Below are 20,192 nucleotides of genomic sequence, written 5' to 3' on the forward strand. Positions count from 1 at the left end.
TTTGAAATAACAGAGTTATTAATTGAAAATACTTTTTAAGCATTTTTGAATTGATATACTGTGAAAGTACTTTTATTCGTGGGTACCAATTTTTATGGTTCAGGGAAAAATTTTTAGTTCGTAGATTTTTGAATTCGTGGATTTGACAATTCGATCATACAAACAAAAGGGAAGTTTCCTTTTCATTGGGAACCATACTTCAAGGTTTACTAAACCAACGAAAACCAGGAAAATTGGTTTCCAATGAATAAGAGTACTTTTGCAGTAGAAAGGTACGATTTCTATATTTACTGACATTTCATGTCATATTATTATAGCTGCAAAGGCACTCCTCCACTCAGTTCTTGTAAACCTGAAGATGAAGCAGCTGCCAAAGTATTGTCTAAATGTGGCCTAATGAAACTAGAAAGTGGTCAGTTTAAAACAGCTGTTGATGCTGTTGATGATATAGATAAGGAGGATATTGCCAAACTGAAGGAGATGGTGGATAGTTGTGTTTTTGATGTTTGCCAAACCAAAGATGATCCAAAAGCACACTGCAGTACATTGGAAGAATTTGTACTTACTCTGAAAGAGTTAAATAATGATATCAGAGAAAAATTGGACCATAGTTGGAGAACAACAACTAATTGTCGTAAGTAGGAGATAGTTATCTCTGAATCAAGTTATAAAATTACTTACATTTTTATATATACCCTATATATGTTATTTATAGGGCTAATTCTTTCAGAACCTATACTGATTCCTTTTTCATGGTGAATTATGTATACCTTTCTTAGGTTTCTTTGTAATTTTCCTTGGTAAAATTTCAGCAACATTTCCTGTGAATAGTCTAAAATTAACCATGAGGCTTCATCTGGATAGGTTTTACCATGTTTGTTTTCAGGCTGGGTTGTTCATTATTTATCTACTCTCAAGAACATGATACACACCTTCCCAAATGTGCTCTTAACCATGAAAAAGCATTTAATTATTCTGTACATCTGTATGCATTTTGATCATACTGACAAACCAAATTCATACTTAGCAGAGGAACACTTCCTTAAGTGCCTATTTATGCAAGTTCAACACATATCAAACTTCTGTCACATCTTTTCCATCATTTTAGCTGACAACACCTCTGTGTAAGTTTCATGGAATTTAAAAAAAAACTACATGTAGTAAATACATGTATACGTACATCTTGTCTTATTGTACATTCATATCTTACAAGTTAACAAGTTGGTGAGTGTATGTAGTCAAAACCTATAACATCTTTGTAAATGCAAACACATGAAGTTGATAAATTTATTAAAATAACTATATTTAAACTAAGTAAAACATCAGTACAAAATATTTACATGAACACAATATTCAATAATAAAAAACATAAAACATAATTTGGCAATCTGGGGACTACTAGTAGAAAACAAACTTATTTTAGAAATTAGTATCTGGCGGGGAGCCCAGCAGATACATGAAAGATGTAAAAAATGAAAATACATGTGAACTCAAAAATGAAAGAAAACAAAAGTACATTGTATCTGGGGGAGCAGGGGCAGCAGATACTGTGTAAATTTGTCTAATCTTTGTACCTGGGGTGAGCCCGGCAGGCACACCTACATCCTAAATCTTAGTGTCTGGGGGGGAGCCCAGCAGACACGCCTATAACCTTATCTTAGTACCTGTGGAACCCGGCAGGCACGCCTACAACCTTATCTTATTACCTGAGGGAAGCCCAGCAGGCACACCTACTGACGTTTGGAAGCTGTGGACTAGATATCTCGGGGGAGTCCGGCAGATGCCACAACTGATTTCTAACCATTGAAAAAATGAAGGAAGTAAAAAATAACCTGGGGGAGCCCAGCAGGTTAATAACATAAAAGCATTTGTGCAATCTGAATTAGGGATTATAATTCCAGAAAAATGGAATTGAAAACGCCAAAAGGAGTATAACGAGTGCCCCCAAGAAGATTGCTCCACTGTTAATTTGAATTGTACTTTTAAATTTAGATACTGTAACCCACTATAGTCAACAATAAACATCGGATTGAATTTGGTTAAACAACCACCATCTATAATGCACATCTGACACTTGACTGATTTGTCATTTAGACTTATCTGTTTTTTCCTCATTGATTTTGGTAAAAAATTATCAATTTAACTTATACTCCTTGTTGTGAATTTGTATTTTCATCTGTTTTACATTTATTTATATTTTATACTGTAGGTTTGTTATGGTGACTTTGTAGAGAGGATCTAAATGACTTTTGCATGCTGTGAACATGTTTTGTCTGTGTGTGATGCTTTTGAATGATACTGATAAACGTATATGTTTTTTTTTCTATATTGGACTTACTCAATTTTTACAACCCTTCAACTTGGATTACAATTGTAACATTGCAACACAACACAATTTTGCAACACTCCACATCAACTTATATGTAAAAAATATGATGCATGTATGAGTTGAAGTTTGGTACGTAATTGAATCTTGTCTATTACAGCATTGAAATGCCCAGACACATTTGTTTACTCACCCAAAGCAACGTGTACTCCATCCTGCTTAATGGGTGTGGAGGAAACCAAGGACCAGTGTCAGGAACAGCCTGATGAAGGTTGTACCTGTGCAGAAGGAAAAGTTGAAAATAATGGTAAATGTGTTCCAGAAGAGGATTGCCTAAAACCTACATGTAGCTATCCTATGGGTGATTTGGATATCACAATGAATGTAAGTTGGTTTTATTGATATTAATGAGGTTTTACAATGAGTGAGAATTTTGTTGAAAATAAACAAGAGATGATATCTAGTGATGTACAATTTCTGTGAAATCCTTTTCTCATGTGATTTAATAATGATTATTTTTTATGCCCCCACGACAAACTGTCAGGGGGCGTATTAATTTACCCCTGTCCGTCCATCCGTCTGGAATACACATGATCATGGCTTGTCCAGCTATCTCCTCATACAGTTTTTGAACTACATCTAAAATATTGTACAGGTTATTTATACACATGATGAAGGTGTGCAGGGCCAAAGGATTTTGATTTTCGTGAAATATTATGGAAATTGGTGATAGTTGCACTTAATCATTTTACTCAGAAACATATGGATCATGGCTTGTCCAGCTATCTCCTTGTACAGTTTTTGAACTACATCTGAAATATTTTACAGGATATTTATACACATGATGAAGGTGTGCAGGGCCAAGGGATTTTGATTTTTGTGAAATATTGCAGAAATTGGTGATAGTTACACTTAGTCATTTTACTCAGAAATAGGGCTATATGACTTGTCTGGCTATCTCATTGTACGGTTTTGGGCTACATTTGAAATATTTTACAGGATATTTATACACATGATGAAGGTGTGCAGGGCCAAAGGATTTTGATTTTCGTGAAATATTACAGAAATTGGTGATAGTTACACTTAGTCATTTTACTCAAAAATAGGGCTATATGGCTTGTCTGGCTATCTCATTGTACTGTTTTTGAGCTACATCTGAAATATTTTACAGGATATTTATACACATGATGAAGGTGTGCAGGGCCAAGGGATTTTGATTTTCGTGAAATATTACAGAAATTGGTGATAGTTACACTTAGTCATTTTACTCAGAAATATTGCTATATGGCTTGTCTGGCTATCTCATTGTACTGTTTTTGAGCTACATCTAAAATATTTTACCGGATATTTATACACATGATGAAGGTGTGCAGGGCCAAAGGATTTTGATTTTCGTGAAATATTACAGAAATTGGTGATAATTACACTTAGTCATTTTACTCAGAAATATTGCTATATGGCTTATCTGGCTATCTCATTGTACTGTTTTTGAGCTACATCTAAAATATTTTACCGGATATTTATACACATGATGAAGGTGTGCAGGGCCAAAGGATTTTGATTTTCGTGAAATATTACAGAAATTGGTGATAATTACACTTAGTCATTTTACTCAGAAATATTGCTATATGGCTTGTATGGCTATCTCTTTCTGTAGTTTTTTAACTACATCTAAAATATTTTTTGCTGGATGTTTCTACACATAATGATGGTGTGCAAGGTCATAGGATCTTAATTTTTCGTGAAATATTACGGAAATTGTTGATAGTTAGTCATTTTCATCAGAAATTGGGCTATATGGCTTGTATGGCTATCTCTTCATCTAAAATATTTTTTGCAGGATGTTTCTACACATATTGATGGTGTTCAAGGTCATAGGATCTTGATTTTCATTAAATATTATGGAACTGGGTGATAGTTAGACTTTGTTATTTTTGTGAGAAATGTATCCCAAGCAACAGAGTTAGGGATTTGTTATGGGGGGTATTACCATTTTTTATGTGTCCATTAATATGTCCATCGGTCCTCTTTTTCTCATCGCAAACAGTGTGACACTACCAAACAGAATTTCATGACACTATGTGGCCAGGATACAATATGTAGATATGCATATATTTAGGAATTTCTGATCCCCAAATTTATCCTCAGACCATGAGTAACACAAGTCTTGGAAGGATTTCTGAATCTGCAAACCATGTCTCCATATAAAAATAAACATGTTACTAATTTGGTAAATCTAGCAATTGGAGGCATCATTAGTGTCTTACAGACACATTTGACTTACTAAAAAAAAAAATCACTACTAACAAATGAGGCAGGGGCTCCTGTGATAAACAGGTCTTATAGTTTCACAGTGAAGTGGCTAGTAATGGCATAGGAACATCTTCAAATCTTTTTCTATTAACTATGTCAGTAGACCTGATTTTCTTCCGCTTTTAAGGGAAATACCGCTTTTTCAAATCTTGAATTTTCTAGGATTCTTTTTTACCGTATAATTACATCTGATTTTGCCAAATACTGCTTTTTTGGTAGGCCCGATAAAATCGTGTATGTGTCAGGTTTTTTATGGCAGAAGATACGAGGTATTACTGGCCAACCAGCATGCCTACCTGTTGGCTATTGCTTCTGTACAAGGGCAAGCAAAATAAAGATTTGGCTCAGCATGTCGGACTAGTTCAAAGCAGGGTCTGTTTGATTGGCTCAGCATATCAGACTAGTTCAAAGCAGGGTCTGTTTGATAGGTCAATCATTCTTGTCCTTACATGCATTAAATATCTGCCATAGAATGTTAAAAAATTATTAATCAAACAATCAATCATAGATACGATGACATGATTGCATTTTGTCTCCCATGGTATACTTGACAATAACAGACTCACTTTATGTTGTTGCATTTCAATTTGTAGGATATTGATTTACTTGAAATTTTTGGTTAATGTTTATTAATTTATTAACAGGTTGGAGATAAACAACCAGAAGAAGCTGAATGTGGTATAGTTAGTACTTGTGTAGATCAAGAAGATGGCACTGCTGTTTTGGAAGAATCTGAAATTAAATGTAAAGATCCTTCGAAATTCTGTAAACAGAATAAATGTAGAAGTAAAAGTAAGTATTTTTTTTTATGAATTTTCATATAAATTACAGACATTTTTGATTAAGACAACTAACTTGCCACAAGGTAGTATGATAGTTAGGTCAATTTTGAAAATTTGTTGAAATTAAGCTTTTTTGATGCAGTCAATATGCCATAAGTTTGAATTTTATAGAAAAGTCAGGTTTTGTAACAGATTTTCAGACCTATTGTAAATAGTCAGGCAATGTTAACAAAATTGTGGTCACTACTAAAAGATGTAACTTTGAACATAGTTGTGGTATCTGACTAGACAAATGAAAAACACAGCGATAAAAAAAACTAGCAATAGGATTTACATTTACAGCGTGTATTATAGTTCACTTCAAGGAATAGATTTGATCTTGAAAAAATGACAGTCCGTTGAACTTGCTTTAGTAGATAACTATACAATTGATATAGAGAATGATTGAATGTTCAAGGATGTTTGCTGGTCATGTTCAGGCATTTTTTTCAGATTTTCAAACTCCTCTGGTTTTATCCATTTCATAGCATTAATATTTTTTGCCCAGTGACCCACACTTTTCTTTTTATAATTTCATTAAACACACCTTTTGAAAAATGTTATTTGGGTAATTTCTATGAAATCCATGTTATTTCTTAGACATTTTTTTTATAGATAAAACCAACTTAGACAAATCAGGAGAAATCCTTTTCCTGCCACAATTTCAAATGCTTATATCTCAAAACCTAGCACACTGACCCATTAATTGTTCTACATATATTATTTTAGCACGAAAGATTTTAAAAAAATTTCAAGACCATTTGAAAATCCTTGTTATTTTAAAACAGAGCAGCAAACATTCTTAAATATTCTTGTTGGGTTATAACTACTTAGTAGTACTCCAGCTAAGAATCTTGCAAAATGTGATTCATGGATGAAAAGCCTACATATTTTTATTTTTTGAGATTATGTTCGAATTGCCATAGTAAACAGAAATAACATTTTGTTTTTTTCATATAACCCGTGTTCTTGGGAAATATAAAATATATAGAATGCACTGTACATTTCAAAATTAAGGGAGATAACTCTGTAAATGACACTCCAATAGAATCTATTGGATTTTCAATATTGATTATCTTCTAAGAACAGACAGATTGGAATGAATGATTACACATTTCATAATATACACCCATAAAACAACATAATTACAAAAATAAAAATATGTGGACTTTTTTGGGATGTATCACATTTTCCAGATTTTGCTTGATTCTTACAAAGACTACTACTTGAATTATTTCATCAGGTAATGGTCATCAATCAAGGAAGACCAACTGTATTCCCTGAAGTTAAATATATAACTTGCTGTAAAAGTTTTCATGCCCGCTCTGTAGCAGATGATTTGACACCAACTTCCTGTTTAACAAGGACTTAGTTTATGTCCCTGATATTGTGATTGATAGCAGGGGTATCACTAGTGAGCAGTTGCTCCAAAATTTCTGGTTATGATAAGTGCAGTATATCTTATGGTAGGATAAGAGGCTATGAAGTTTCATGGGTTTGTGATAATCCCCTTCCCCTTGAAACACAAGAATGTTAAAATAATGACTATTTTTATCAAAGACTGAAGTCGCTAATCGTCGAATATTCTTTGCCACTGATTTTGGCTTGCTTTCAACATCCGAAATGCAACGAATGCAATATGTTCTCATAGTTATCATGCAAGCAAAAAACACACGTGGAACACATGTGTATGATATTTAAGAAGTACATTTTTATTTCGTATGAAGCTATGACAGTTAACATGGCACCAATCAGTAGCATAATGTGTTGTAGTAATATACATAATTATGCAATTCATATGCACGAATGTACTGAAATTTGGAGTGCAAGAAGTCTCTAACAATATTAGCGACTTAAAAGAGGCTTAAAAATGGGTGAGCACTATTTAAGTAAAAGTAATTACGTGTAACACTGCAGTTTGATATTATTCTGAACTTATGGTATAATACAAAATATATTTTTTAATCTTTTTTTTGCTACTAAAAAGTGAACTCGTAACACCATCTAGAATTTACAGAAGTAAAAAGTATGCCATATGGTAATAAGCCCAATTTCAAACCCAGGCAACATTATCTTTTGGTTTGACAACTTTGTTTGCCATTTTATTTTTGGTGTTTTTGAAAAATATGTTTTGGAATTTTGCAACCCCAAGCAGCATATGGCTTCCAAGATGACTCACAGGATGTTTTTTTTTTTTGTTTTTACAGTTGGTAGTAGCCCAGAAACCTCGACACCTCCTGAACCTCCCAAAGGTAATGTAGCAATAAAAAGCAACTCTTTTTAAGATTAGGTTATACTGTGGAAGTTTGATTGTATGTGGGGTCCCAATTTTAGAGGTTTTAGTTAGTAGACAAAACCACAAAATTTGGTTCCAACGATGTGAATTTACCTTTTTTTTTTTATATTGAAAACTGCCAAACCACAACTTCCAATCTAATAATTTGTGTTTCTTCTCCAATCCATGGAAAATTGGTACCCATGAATCAAAGTACAGTGGATGAAAGCTCAAACAATGAACTTCAACAGTCTGGTCACAGGCTCTTGTGTAGAGAAATAATTGAAGGATCATTGAGCAATTGATTCCCCTAGTAAAATCACAAGGCTGGTCATACTGTCTATAACCCTCTCACTTCATACACTAATTTTCCGAATAAATACTAATTCCAGGCAATAAGAACATTCAGTCTTAAGAACATTTTTTTCTACAAGGAAACACTTACATCAAAGAAAAATACTCATTAACTCAACCCACTTCTGAACAAAATAACTGAGATTTTCAATATGGATGTTAAGTATGGTTGCAAAAACCGAAGATTATGGTTGTTAGGGAGTTAGTGTTCCCTAATACATAAAAAAATGTACTTCAGACTGGAGGGTTTGTCCAGACTTGTGATTTTTAATTTTTAAAAGTGGTATTGCAATAGGCCAAAGTCTTCCAATTATCTCTCTACAACAAGAGCATGTGTGTGGTCTGACAGTTTAATTGTTTCAGTAGACATCTCCATATTGGTCTAACTTAACAGGAGGAGCTTGTTTGGTCATTTCTGAATTTTTGTATTCCCTCTTTTAAGGAGGGTGTATACGATAGTGGTATAATGATCCACCAGTACACCAGTGCATCGCAATCTTTTTCAGGCTGATCCAGACATTGATACTGGAACTTTTTCTGCACTGCCAATCTGATTCCTCAATTTGCTTAGGTGGAAGTTAAAAACAGAGTTATGACATTAGTAGAAATTTTGTTTTTCAATCTGAAACAGTTCAATCCTCCAATGTGAAAACACTTTAGATTTTCTGAAACTGTAGGGGATAAAGGCTAGAAATTACCAATAGACATGACAATGGTTTATTTTTTTTTACTTCATTAAAATTCATTGAAAATAACACAAATGTGACTTATCTGTAAAAATGGCATATGAATGGGAATGAACAACCAATAACCATGATATGTATCTGATTATTACACACTGGAATCATTACACCCCTAGTATACTGTTTCACCCTTGTTTATCAAGTCTAGTATATTAGAAAGAGTAATCAAGGGAACCAAGGTTATAGTGGTAATCAAAAGAATGTAATTCAGGGACAAAGACCAGATATGGAAAACAGACAAACACAACAAAGAACATAAAGTAACTAAAATCATACATACAAAGTAACAAAAGCAAATGAGCAACTCGGACTCCACTAAAAACTGGGAGCATGGACCAGGTGCACTGGTAGGGTAAGCGTCCTCATTCTTATTTCAAATATAGAAAAAAAGATAAACAACGAAAGAGAATCTTATGTCCTTGAATTAAACAACTTTGATTTTCTTTTTTTCTAAAATCAGATTTATTCCCAAGAATTCTTACACTTTTTTTCAATATTATTTTTTTAATATGAAAAAATGATTGATGTCATATTGATTATTGCTTTATCTTTGTTCTATAGTAAAACCTTGGACTCCTGGTATTGTCCCACCGAAAAAAGGTAAGACATTACAATTTTCAACTCATTAAGGCAATGAACATATACCTCAATGCCTTCTGCAAACAATGGATGAACTGCTAGGTGGCAGCAGGAGCTCAAAAGTTAACAGTGGAATCTTATGAGGGAGTAAAATTTTGCATTTATCTTTGCTATTTAAGTACTTATAAACCAAAAGCCTACAAAAGAAGACAAAAAAAATACAGTCTGGCCACCATTTGTGATGGACAGACGGACAGACTGATCATTATAAAATTTCAGCCACTTTCTGTTGCGGGGCCACAATAAGCAAAATTCAGATGATTTGTTCTGACGTCTGGATGTAAGCTTCTACTAAACCTCTGGAGATTTAAAACAATCTAGATTGACTGTTAAAATGATTACAAGTAACATTTAAAAATGAATAGAGTTGGTCTTCCTTTGATGAATGACCATTACCTGATTATAACTTAAGAAATAAATCCTGGAAACTCCATTTTATCATTGTTTTACTCCAAGCAATAGCAATAGGGGTTAAGTTACAGCATAAATGACCAGCCTGGGGTAAAACAATGATAAAAGGAATTTCCATGATTTAGTTTGATTCTAATATGACTAGTTTCTTCATATATTTGAATAGACACAGCCTATGTGTTGCACGAAATGATGATCATGTGTTTATCACTTTTTTACCATTGCTGTGGTCTAAAAAGCTTTGAAGCACACCATATTAGAACTTCTATCAATTCATAGGTATTTTAATCTAAGTGACATGGCAAGTTTAATCTCTTTGTCCTATATACTACTTAAGGAAGCTTTATTATAAGGTGAAAGTCACTATATTAACTATATCTCTCACTGTATTATACACTTGCCAGGAATGATGTCAGGAGAAGTCTCATTTAATGATTTACTTTTGTTTTACCTGATCAAACAATATGGCCATCAGTTTTCTGAATTTTTATTTCTAGTGAGCACAATCAAGCCTCTTATTACATTGTGCCGGCTGTTCAGTATTCCAAAAATGATCAAAAGGTTTGGTTGAAAATGGAGATCATTTTCTTAATACAAGGATGTATTAATTGAATATTATGAAAAAAAGTGTGTTCTGCATGCATTGTTCATCCACTGTATCATTAAGAAAAACTTCATTTTACTGGATTGTATTTTTTCATTGCAAAGTTCTTGTAATTAGATACATAAGCTGATTGCAGATAATTTTTTTTTGTTTTTGTTTTTTTTTATAACCTTGCTCTAAAGCAGAGAGCTGTATACTGGTTTGTCCTTGTTCATGTATCTGTGTGTCTGTAACAATTTTTTCCATCACAGTTTTCTCAGCAACTAATTATCACAGTGGCTTGAAATTTGAAGACATTCTTCCTCTAGATATGAAATATGGTTCTATCCATTTTCATAAAAATTCTAAAACAGCTTCCTCTTCGCTGAGGACTTTGTTTATTTTTTGACTTTGTATTTTTGAAAGTTGAAAATTTCATCACACTTTTCTCAACTATTACTCGTTATAGCGGCTTGAACTTTTAAGACATTCTTCCTGCAGGTATGCCATATGGTGGGATCTATTTTTGAAAGAAATTAACAACAACTTCTTTTTTACCGAGGACTTTATTTTCCTTATATTCTGACTGAAGTTATGCGGGGTATCACTAGTGAGCCATTGCTCAACGATTTCTTGTTTTGTTTTGTAAATATCTTAAAAAATGTAAGTAAATTTCACACTCATAAGGTAATAGGGATTTTGACATGGATATAGATGTGTTCAAAGTAATGGTTAATAGAATGACTCTGGAATTATTCTTTGTTAAATATAGATGTGTTTACAATAATGGTTGATAGAATGACTCTGGAATTATCCTTTGTTAAATATAGATGTGTTTACAATAATGGTTGATAGAATGACTCTGGAATTATCCTTTGTTAAATATAGATGTGTTTACAATAATGGTTGATAGAATGACTGTGGAATTATCCTTTGTTAAATATATTTGTATAATGTGTTTAAGATTGGCAAAGACAAAGTTTTGAAAACTGCTTTGAAGATGTTCAGTTTATCTAAAGCTTGACTTACAACCAATATAATGATAATGTTCAGAGGATAGGGTTGATTGAATGACAGTCACAAGAATAATTGCCTGAATTAGTTAATTAACTGGACAATTGAAATGGAGACTTTAACTTCTATTGATATCTGTTGATTGTCAAATAGAATTTATAATTTACTCATTTGTCTAACTAGACCTTGCGATGTATTTTCATTTGGTTTTTATAATATTTAGTTTTTATTATACCCCCTCTCTGAAATACAGTTTTACCCTTGTCAATGTGTCTGTGTTTCCATGTGTCCAAGTTTCCGTAACACTTTTTCCTGTCAGTTTTTTTTCGCAACTGCACATCACTCACAGCAGCTTGAAATTTTAAGACATTCTTTCTTTAGGTATGCCATATTATAATAGTCGAAGGGTGTTTGTGTATATCTGTCATGTGTTTTACCAGTGTTTCTTAAGGCGATTATACAGTAAACAAAGAGGCCATGATGTTCTGGATGCACATATTTTTTTTTTTTTAATCAAGGGAGATAATTCCAAATGTAACACCAGAATTACTTAAACCTGACTTACAATTTCTGACTAGGATATTACACATATGATGGGATTTATTTTCAGAAAACTTCCTGTTAACTTAGGATTGGTTTGTTTTTGACTTTATATATTTTGAAAGTTTAAATTATCATCAACTTTTTTAGCAACTACTCATCACAGCAGTCTGTAATTTTAACACATTCTTCCTGTAGATATACCATATGGTGTAAAATTTGAGAACGACTTCCTGTTTTATTGTGATTTAAGCCTGGGTATCACTAGTGATCAATCGCTCACTGAGATTTCTTGTTAATAAAGCTGACTTGGCTCTAAATAGTAAAATTATCAATACCAAGTCTCATACGTCAGTGTAGGTGCAAAAATATTATAAATGATCAAGGAAACGTGTTTTTCAGATGCACGTATGTAGCATTTTAGTTTTTAGTCTATTTAATCTTCTTTTTTCAGATCTTTGCATGTGCTCTTCAATAGCAGACAATAACTACTTCTTGTATGATGGTACCCATAGACAACTGGAAAATGCCAGATGTGCTTACATAACCACAATGACTCGTTTGGAAAACCCAAATCAGAAATGCAAATTTTCTGTAGATGTAGAATCAACTGTTGGAGTCCATAAGACATTTAGATTTGGGTACATTGTCCCAATTAGAGCTGATATTAAGGTTGGAGAAGTGAAAATAGAATTGGAAGCAATTAAGAATGATAGAAAGAAATTTAACGTAAAGGTTAGTATCAACAATTTTAAGAAACCTGAGCTTGTTGAGAATGTATGTTTAACTTTTTTAGGACGGCAAGTAAAATAGCTTGATCTTTCCTTGATTGACCATTACCTATTGATTGCCTTAGGTAATTAAGTGGATAATTTACAGGAATTCATATACCTACATACCTGTTAACCTCATAGAATGGGATTTAGCATGACAAACTTTGTTTGTACTTTAAATAAGATATTTAAAAAATCCCATTCAACATGGAAGTGGAAACTGTAATAGTGATTTTGTTCAAATGATTTTTTCATCACACTCTTTGTGGTGTAAGATCTCAAATGTGAGAGGGTTGACAGGATTTTTTTTTTAATATTTAATTTGTTTTTCATAGTTAGGATTTTACAAAAAATCCCCTACACCACCACACATGACTGACTATCATTTTTATTGTAAATCTAATACAATTAAACTACACATAGTAAAAAAAGAACAAAAACAAAAAAAGACCTTCCACTCACACTCTCACCCAGCTTTCACACTGTCTGCTTAGCTAAATGAAATATACTAAAGAAAAGTTTTGCCTGTGTATATACTTACATGACTTGATAATAATGGAAATACATGTCTAAAAGGGGTCCTTCTTCTCTAAAAGTTAAGAATTTTGTTGCTGTTTACTCAATGAATTCTTCTAAATCATGTAAATATTGAAGTTTTGATTTTAGTTCTATAATGTTTGGAAGTTCCTCTCTCAACCTACATTTGTAGATATATTTTTATAACAATAACAATATAATTAAGAAATGGAGTCTCATCAGTGTATCTTAAAATAATACTTGATTTGTTCTATTGAAAATCTTGTTAACAGGTATGTACATATGTCAAATGAGGTTTTTGACAGTTATATATATGCACATAAAATATGCATTTGCAGTGCATTAAGATGAAATTAGAACTTAATTTACCAAAGTGATATGGAAAATCTTGTCTTTTTCCTTGATAATGATTGTGCAAATACATGTAGTCAAGTTAATCTTTCGAAATGGTGTTTTTTTTTTATATCATGTTTCACCTACTGCCTGATTCTTACAGAGACTGACACATAACTTTAACTTGTACATAGTTCTTTAGGTAATGGTCATTTAATCAAAAGAAGACCAACTCTATTCCCTAAAGTTTATTACCTATGTCACCAACAGTGAAAGCATGTCCTGTAGTCTCTCTACTCCAACTCTCACGCTGAGGGGCTACCTACTTTGTGTAATCTGTAAACCAAAAAGTATAGAACTAATATTATTCAAACTTTGCACAGTGATTAAATAGATATTGAAGGTGAATGTCTTTTTTTATTATGGAGAAGTTTGATAATTTTTTCCTACATTTTGAGCATGTTTAGCTTAGCCATTATTCCACAGTATATGGAGTCATTTGAACTAGCACTCTATTTTTTTTTAACTTGCTGAGTGTTTTGGCTCTTTTGTGCACATCACAAACTTACGCTGGAACTTATATGGCCACTACAGAAGCAAGGGGTTTTGGTAGTCATAAAGCCATGTTTAATCCACTATTTCAGTGTGAAATTCCTGCACCAAGTCATGAACATATAGTGGCTAATTTCATTTTTGGTTCACTTGGCAGAGGACCCTGTGAGCTATTGCCATCACTTGGCGTCCATGGTTGTCATTAACAATTTTTCATAACTACTCTCCTTTGACACTACTGGACCAATTGAAACCAAACTTGGTATGCATGTTCCTTGGGGTATCCTGCATAGAACTGATGTGGGGATTTATGATCCATCAAAAAACATTGCCATTGTTATTAGAAATAGAACATAATGGTCAGACTGTTGTTTTTTGCATATATCCCCCCAAACCGTTATGTACAGCCAAATTCTGATTCGGGTAAAAGTGTTGAACATGATGAGATCTATCTGTGGTCAAAGTTTCATATTAATCTGTTAAGCCATGTTGGAGTTATTGCCCTTTTTCAAAGTTTTTGCTATTTTTAATGTTATTTCTTTCAAAAATCTTCTCCTTTGACACAAGCAATTGGAACCAAACTTGATATGAATGTTTCTTGGGGTATCCTGCACTGATTTGATGTGGGTATTTTTGATCTGTCGAAAAGTGTGGCCAATGATACTTGAAATAGAACATAGGGGTCAAAGAGTAGTTTTTTGCTTATTTCTGCAAAACTGTTAGGTTTGGCCAAATGATGACAAAGTAAAAGTGTTTAGCATGAGTAGATCTATCTGTAGTCAAATTTTTCTTTTAATCTGTTTAGCCATGTTGGAGTTATTGCCCTTTTTCAAAGTTTTTTGCTATTTTCAATGTTTTTCCTTTCAAAAATCTTCTCCTCTGACACTACCCGACCAATTAGAATCAAACTTGGTATGAATGTTTCTTAGGGGAACCTTGCATAGAACTGACATAGGGATTTATGATATGTGGAAAGACATGTCTGCCCTTACTGAAAAAAGCACATAGGGGTCAAACAGAAGTTTTTTGCATATTTTATCTGCAAAACCGTTAGGTTTAGCCAAATTCTTATTCTTTTAATTGCTGAAATGAACCTTATTATAAGGCCTAAAAAAGTCTCCAGGAAAAAGTTGTCATTCAACTCCTTGTAAGAGTTATGCCTTTGAATGGTGAAAAATGACCAAGTGAGCGATTCAGGCTCCTGGGAGCCTCTTGTCCTTAATTTTGCTGGTTCGCATTTTAAATATCTCCTTCCCACTCCAATTTGTGATTGTGAGTTTGGTCATTTGTCATTATCTTTATCATATCTTTTTTTTAAAGGTTGATGATGTAGAAGTATCAGTTCCATTTACAAGCAATGATGGATCAATATTTATAAGTCAAGAAGGTCAAAGATTAAGGTTTTCTTCATTGTGTGGACTAATGGTCTTTGTTAGTTATGGTGCTGTTGATGTAGCGGTTGATAAGAGACTCAACAAGTATCTAGATAAAGGCAACACCATGTGTGGTTCATGTGATGACCATGTAGACTATAATGTGCTAGATGTAGGCAATAGGCAGTAAGTATTTATCTAGCAAAAATTATATCATCTGACCATCCAATTTGAATAAAATTTGAATATAGATTCAGCAATAAATTATTATTATAAAAAATGTATTTAGCCATTTTGTTGATTTAAGAAATATTAAGTTTATCTACTTATTAATTCTAGGCACACATGGTCATGTTTTGTTTACCATATTTTCCGGACTATAAGTCGATATTTTTATTTCAGCAAAGTGTCAGCCTCGACTTATCGTCCAATTTGACTTATCTAAGGATTTTTCAAGAAAAATGTTCATCTACAATGAATTTTATTAGATTTGTTTAGTTCACTTTTGATTGCTTCAATTCAAAATTTTTTTGTAAACTGCAATCAACGAAAGCGGTCACTCAAACCATCCAACCGGCGATTTAATTCGAATATTATTGATCATTGCTACTATCCTTTATGAATGAATAATGATGATGTTAATAAAAACTCTGAAACTTTGAAACTGTTAAAAAATATAAATAACGTCTAGAAGAAACGTTAACAAAACTCTTTTTTTAACATGGAAAACATTATAGAGTGTTTTAGAGTTATCGGTCCTTTAATATGCAAAGTTATACCCATTTATGGTATGTCATAACACATTCGCACAGGGTTCAAATTATAATTAGTTAAGGTGTTATCTAAATGGCTAACTGCAACCAAATTTGCAGGTAACAATTATTTCTTATTGTTTTTCGTAATACCAGGTAATATTGTTTACTAATTACAGCTCGTAATTCTGACCAATTCATCAAACTAATTTCCCCTCTTATTTCACACATGCGTGCCCATGTTTGACATGTTTACGATTTCATCTATGGCTTCATAGCCATTGACAGGCCATTCAATAAAAATAATTGAACTCGCAGACAAAGTACACTATAACAAAAAGTACAGATATTAATTTAATTCAGAAATCTTGTACTTAGTAACATTGCTGGAATAATATGCTGTTAAATACAAACCGCTCAACTTGAATCTCTGCTGACACCTACGATATAAATGCACACTTCTGACCCTCAACTTATCATTGATTTTGGTCAAAATAAGGCAATGCGACTTATACTCCACATTGACTTATTATCTAGACTAAGAGTTATTGCTCTTGATTTGGCTACATATGGTTAATTTAATTGGATATGAATGTATGATTTTCTAAAAAGTGCAGATCAGAATGCAAAACTGCTCATCCTTATTTGAAATGTAGCATATGTGGACTGAAAAAAAGCTCATTTGCTTGGTGGGATTTTCTTCACCATATATCATTTTACCATTGGCAGTGTCTGAATTTTATGTGGACTGGTACTTAAGGCCACAGTTTTTTCAATTGTAGCATCTATTTAAAAAAAAAAATTATGGACATTGCCTTCTTTTAGTTTTGTTCACTCAACAACTTGACAAAGCAAAGTTGGTGAGAAGATCAAACAAACATTGCTGCATAAATTCCACCACTTCAATACATGTTTAAGGGTTTTGGTAGTTTAGGAAACAATTTAACACTCGCTAAGGATGATTAAATCATAATACCTTTAATTGAAAAGAATGTAAACAGTTCCTGTAAATGCTATAAGAGGTGAAAAACCTTGTTTTTATTCTCAACAGGAAGTAGATAAATAAAGTCAAGAAAATTGATTGGAAAATCATAGCTATGAAGTTATGTGTGGAAATATGCAAGAGGGCTTATAAAACAATTGGGAAAATTCAGTTAAAACATTATTTGTTGTCTACTTCTTTTTAAGACCATTTTACCATCCATTTAAATTTTATAAACAATTTTTCAAATCACAGGACAATTTCAAAGGGAAATCATAGTGATGAAAGGCAAGTTTCATTATTTTCCAATTAATGACTAGTTTTTAATGTATTATTTTTTAGATTAAAAAAAAAAACATGTTTCAATTTAATATTTTGTGAAGTTTTTTTTAAAAGGTTATGTAGTCTTTCAGTGTAATTGCTATATGAAAATAGACAACAAATGTAAAAAAAAAAAGTTGGGTTTTTTTTTATCACTTTAATGAAATCTGTGGGCTTACTCAATTTTTTCGTCCCCGAATTCTTCCTGTACTTTGCAGGTTTTTTTTGTATTGACATTTCACTCAGTTCTACTATAACACAACATGTTTACACCAAAACAATTATCAATGAAAAATTGACTACTGGCAATCCTGTTTAAAAACTCATATTGACACTTTGATTATAACTTAACTTTTTAGTCACTTTTTACCGCCTTCATTTTAACCTAACTATATCTTACTGTTAGGAAGGCTATAGATACATAAAATTGAGGAAATTAACATTGTTTAAGTATTACCCATTAAATTTATTGGACACTTAAAAAATTGGAATGAGACTTTGTGTTTATAAATGCTGTGCAGATACATACAGTAGATTAGAATCCCACTGCTAAACTGTGTCAAGTTAGATAATGGAATCTTTGAAAATATAAAAAATGTTTTTATTTAAAACATAAGTAGAAGACATGTATATTTTCCCATTTTATTTTTTATTTTTTCTTCACCGGCTGACCCGATATAACCCAGTGAAAAATCTGTGAACCAATAAATTAAAAAACTGTGGCCTAAATGACCACAGAGTTTAAGCTTCATTGTAACTAATTCAATAGATGAATTCATTTAGAAAAACTGGTATTTACTTGTTCGACATGGTCAGAGGTCACAGTCAACTCACTGTAACTATTAACCACCAGATCAGTATGAAAGATGAACAGAGTTTTAAATAAGTGGAAGACCATTTGACAAATGAAAAACTATACAAGTCTACACAAAATACCAGTCAGTAGAAAATCTCATGAAAATTGATGTAGATCTATGATGAAGTAAATCTAGATTCAAACACTAATACTTACACTCAGTTTAAATATTTAAGGAAAAAAACAGTTTTCAGTTGTATAGCAAACTTTATATTAATTTTATTTTACTTCTTATAATTTTTTAAATGAAATGTGTTGGCTACTTTTTTCACAGGGATCAAAAACCTCTGGTGCACTTTGATAAATAAATAAATAAATAAAATAATAAATATGTTTTATTTAGTATTGCATGAAATACATAATAATAAAAATAAGCTCTATTGAGCTTTTGACGGACACGATATAACATTCTCCATGCACATGGTGCACACTTGAAAGTGTTTTAAAATGACAAATATGAATTTTTGATTACCTCTATCTGTGTTTCAGATGCAGTCTAGGAAAATGTCCATTAGGTCCAACTCAACAGAATTGCAAGGATTTCCCACCTGGCAAATCATCTGGTCCATTTGCATCTTGTGGAGTGGATGAAGGAGCAATAAGAAGTTGTAAGAAATTGACTTGTATGATAGATCTTCAGATTGGATGTGACCTCTCGAGGTCATTGATGACAAGATGTGGAATCAAGAATCCAGATTTTGTATATTGGAGTCCAGATTACACAGCTGCCTGTAGTAAGTGATATTACATTTATATAATATCGCTATATTATCTATTTGCTTAGATTTCATTTTATTTTAGATAAATGATATTTAACATGCCGGTGGGGTTGTTGTCTTTTTGACATATATTTGACTAAATGTAATGCTTTTTTTTTAAATACTCCTTTTCTATATATTTTTATGTAGCAGTCTTAATAAAAATTAGACAGGAGGTGATTCATGCATGTCAAAAACCCACCAAATTCACTTTTTATTTCCTATTTAGAAATTATGATGCATGGGTACAACCGAGGAAACAAGTTCAAATTTTAAATGTATTTATTTTCTTGGTGGAGTACTGTTGATTTTTATGGTTTAATTTTCTTTATGCATTCTATGTTCTTTTAAATGATCAGAGCTTTTCTTCTGTCATGTTACATTGACAGAAATCCATATTATAGATGATAGGGTATGTAAGTCTCATTCTGGTTTCCTTTTCTTTACCGGAATTTCCGATGTAGAATATATTGAAAATCGAAGACCAATCTGCATTTAATTGTTTACTTCCAGGTACTCGAAACGCTGTATAACAATGCAAAATCTTCTATTTTATGTTTTTTCTTAATACCTTTATCATGTAGAAATAGATATTTGTTATTTTTATCAATATTGTTTACACAAAAAGATGTTTTGCCCTTAACATTGAACTCAACGCTCTCTAAATGACTTATCTTTATGCTTTTGAATGGTAGACTAGGACCCATTCTCACGAAATCATGGGGTCACATGACGAGACTTACATACCCTATTATCAAGGTAACAATTGTTTTTTCATTGCTAGGATGTAATACAATTATACAAATGTATTTTCAGTTTTCTTCTTGTATAACCTTTTACAATGAAAACTTTTGGCTAGAGTCTCAGTTATATCATTTTTAAGTTTAAGTGTAAGTGTTTGTAAGAATCAGGCAGAAAGGGAAAAATCAGAAACAT

The 20,192-nt window shown here is 32.3% G+C and overlaps 1 protein-coding gene across 1 annotated transcript in view; it reads left to right on the forward strand.

Annotated features, from left to right (window-relative positions):
* Window positions 1-20,192, forward strand: part of LOC148625675 (uncharacterized) — a 97,062-nt gene that overhangs the window by 50,618 nt on the left and 26,252 nt on the right. The window contains exons 36-43 of the mRNA XM_088571071.1: window positions 318-634; window positions 2,487-2,710; window positions 5,284-5,431; window positions 7,668-7,712; window positions 9,394-9,432; window positions 12,474-12,754; window positions 15,535-15,773; window positions 18,988-19,232. Coding sequence (XP_088427197.1) covers window positions 318-634; window positions 2,487-2,710; window positions 5,284-5,431; window positions 7,668-7,712; window positions 9,394-9,432; window positions 12,474-12,754; window positions 15,535-15,773; window positions 18,988-19,232 — 1,538 coding nt within the window. The remainder of the gene's footprint in view (window positions 1-317; window positions 635-2,486; window positions 2,711-5,283; window positions 5,432-7,667; window positions 7,713-9,393; window positions 9,433-12,473; window positions 12,755-15,534; window positions 15,774-18,987; window positions 19,233-20,192) is intronic.

This window comes from Perna viridis, chromosome 2 (assembly GCF_037379345.1).
Source record: "Perna viridis isolate PV_CMFRI_1.1 ecotype Kerala chromosome 2, ASM3737934v1, whole genome shotgun sequence".
NCBI classification, from domain to species: Eukaryota; Metazoa; Mollusca; class Bivalvia; order Mytilida; family Mytilidae; genus Perna; species Perna viridis.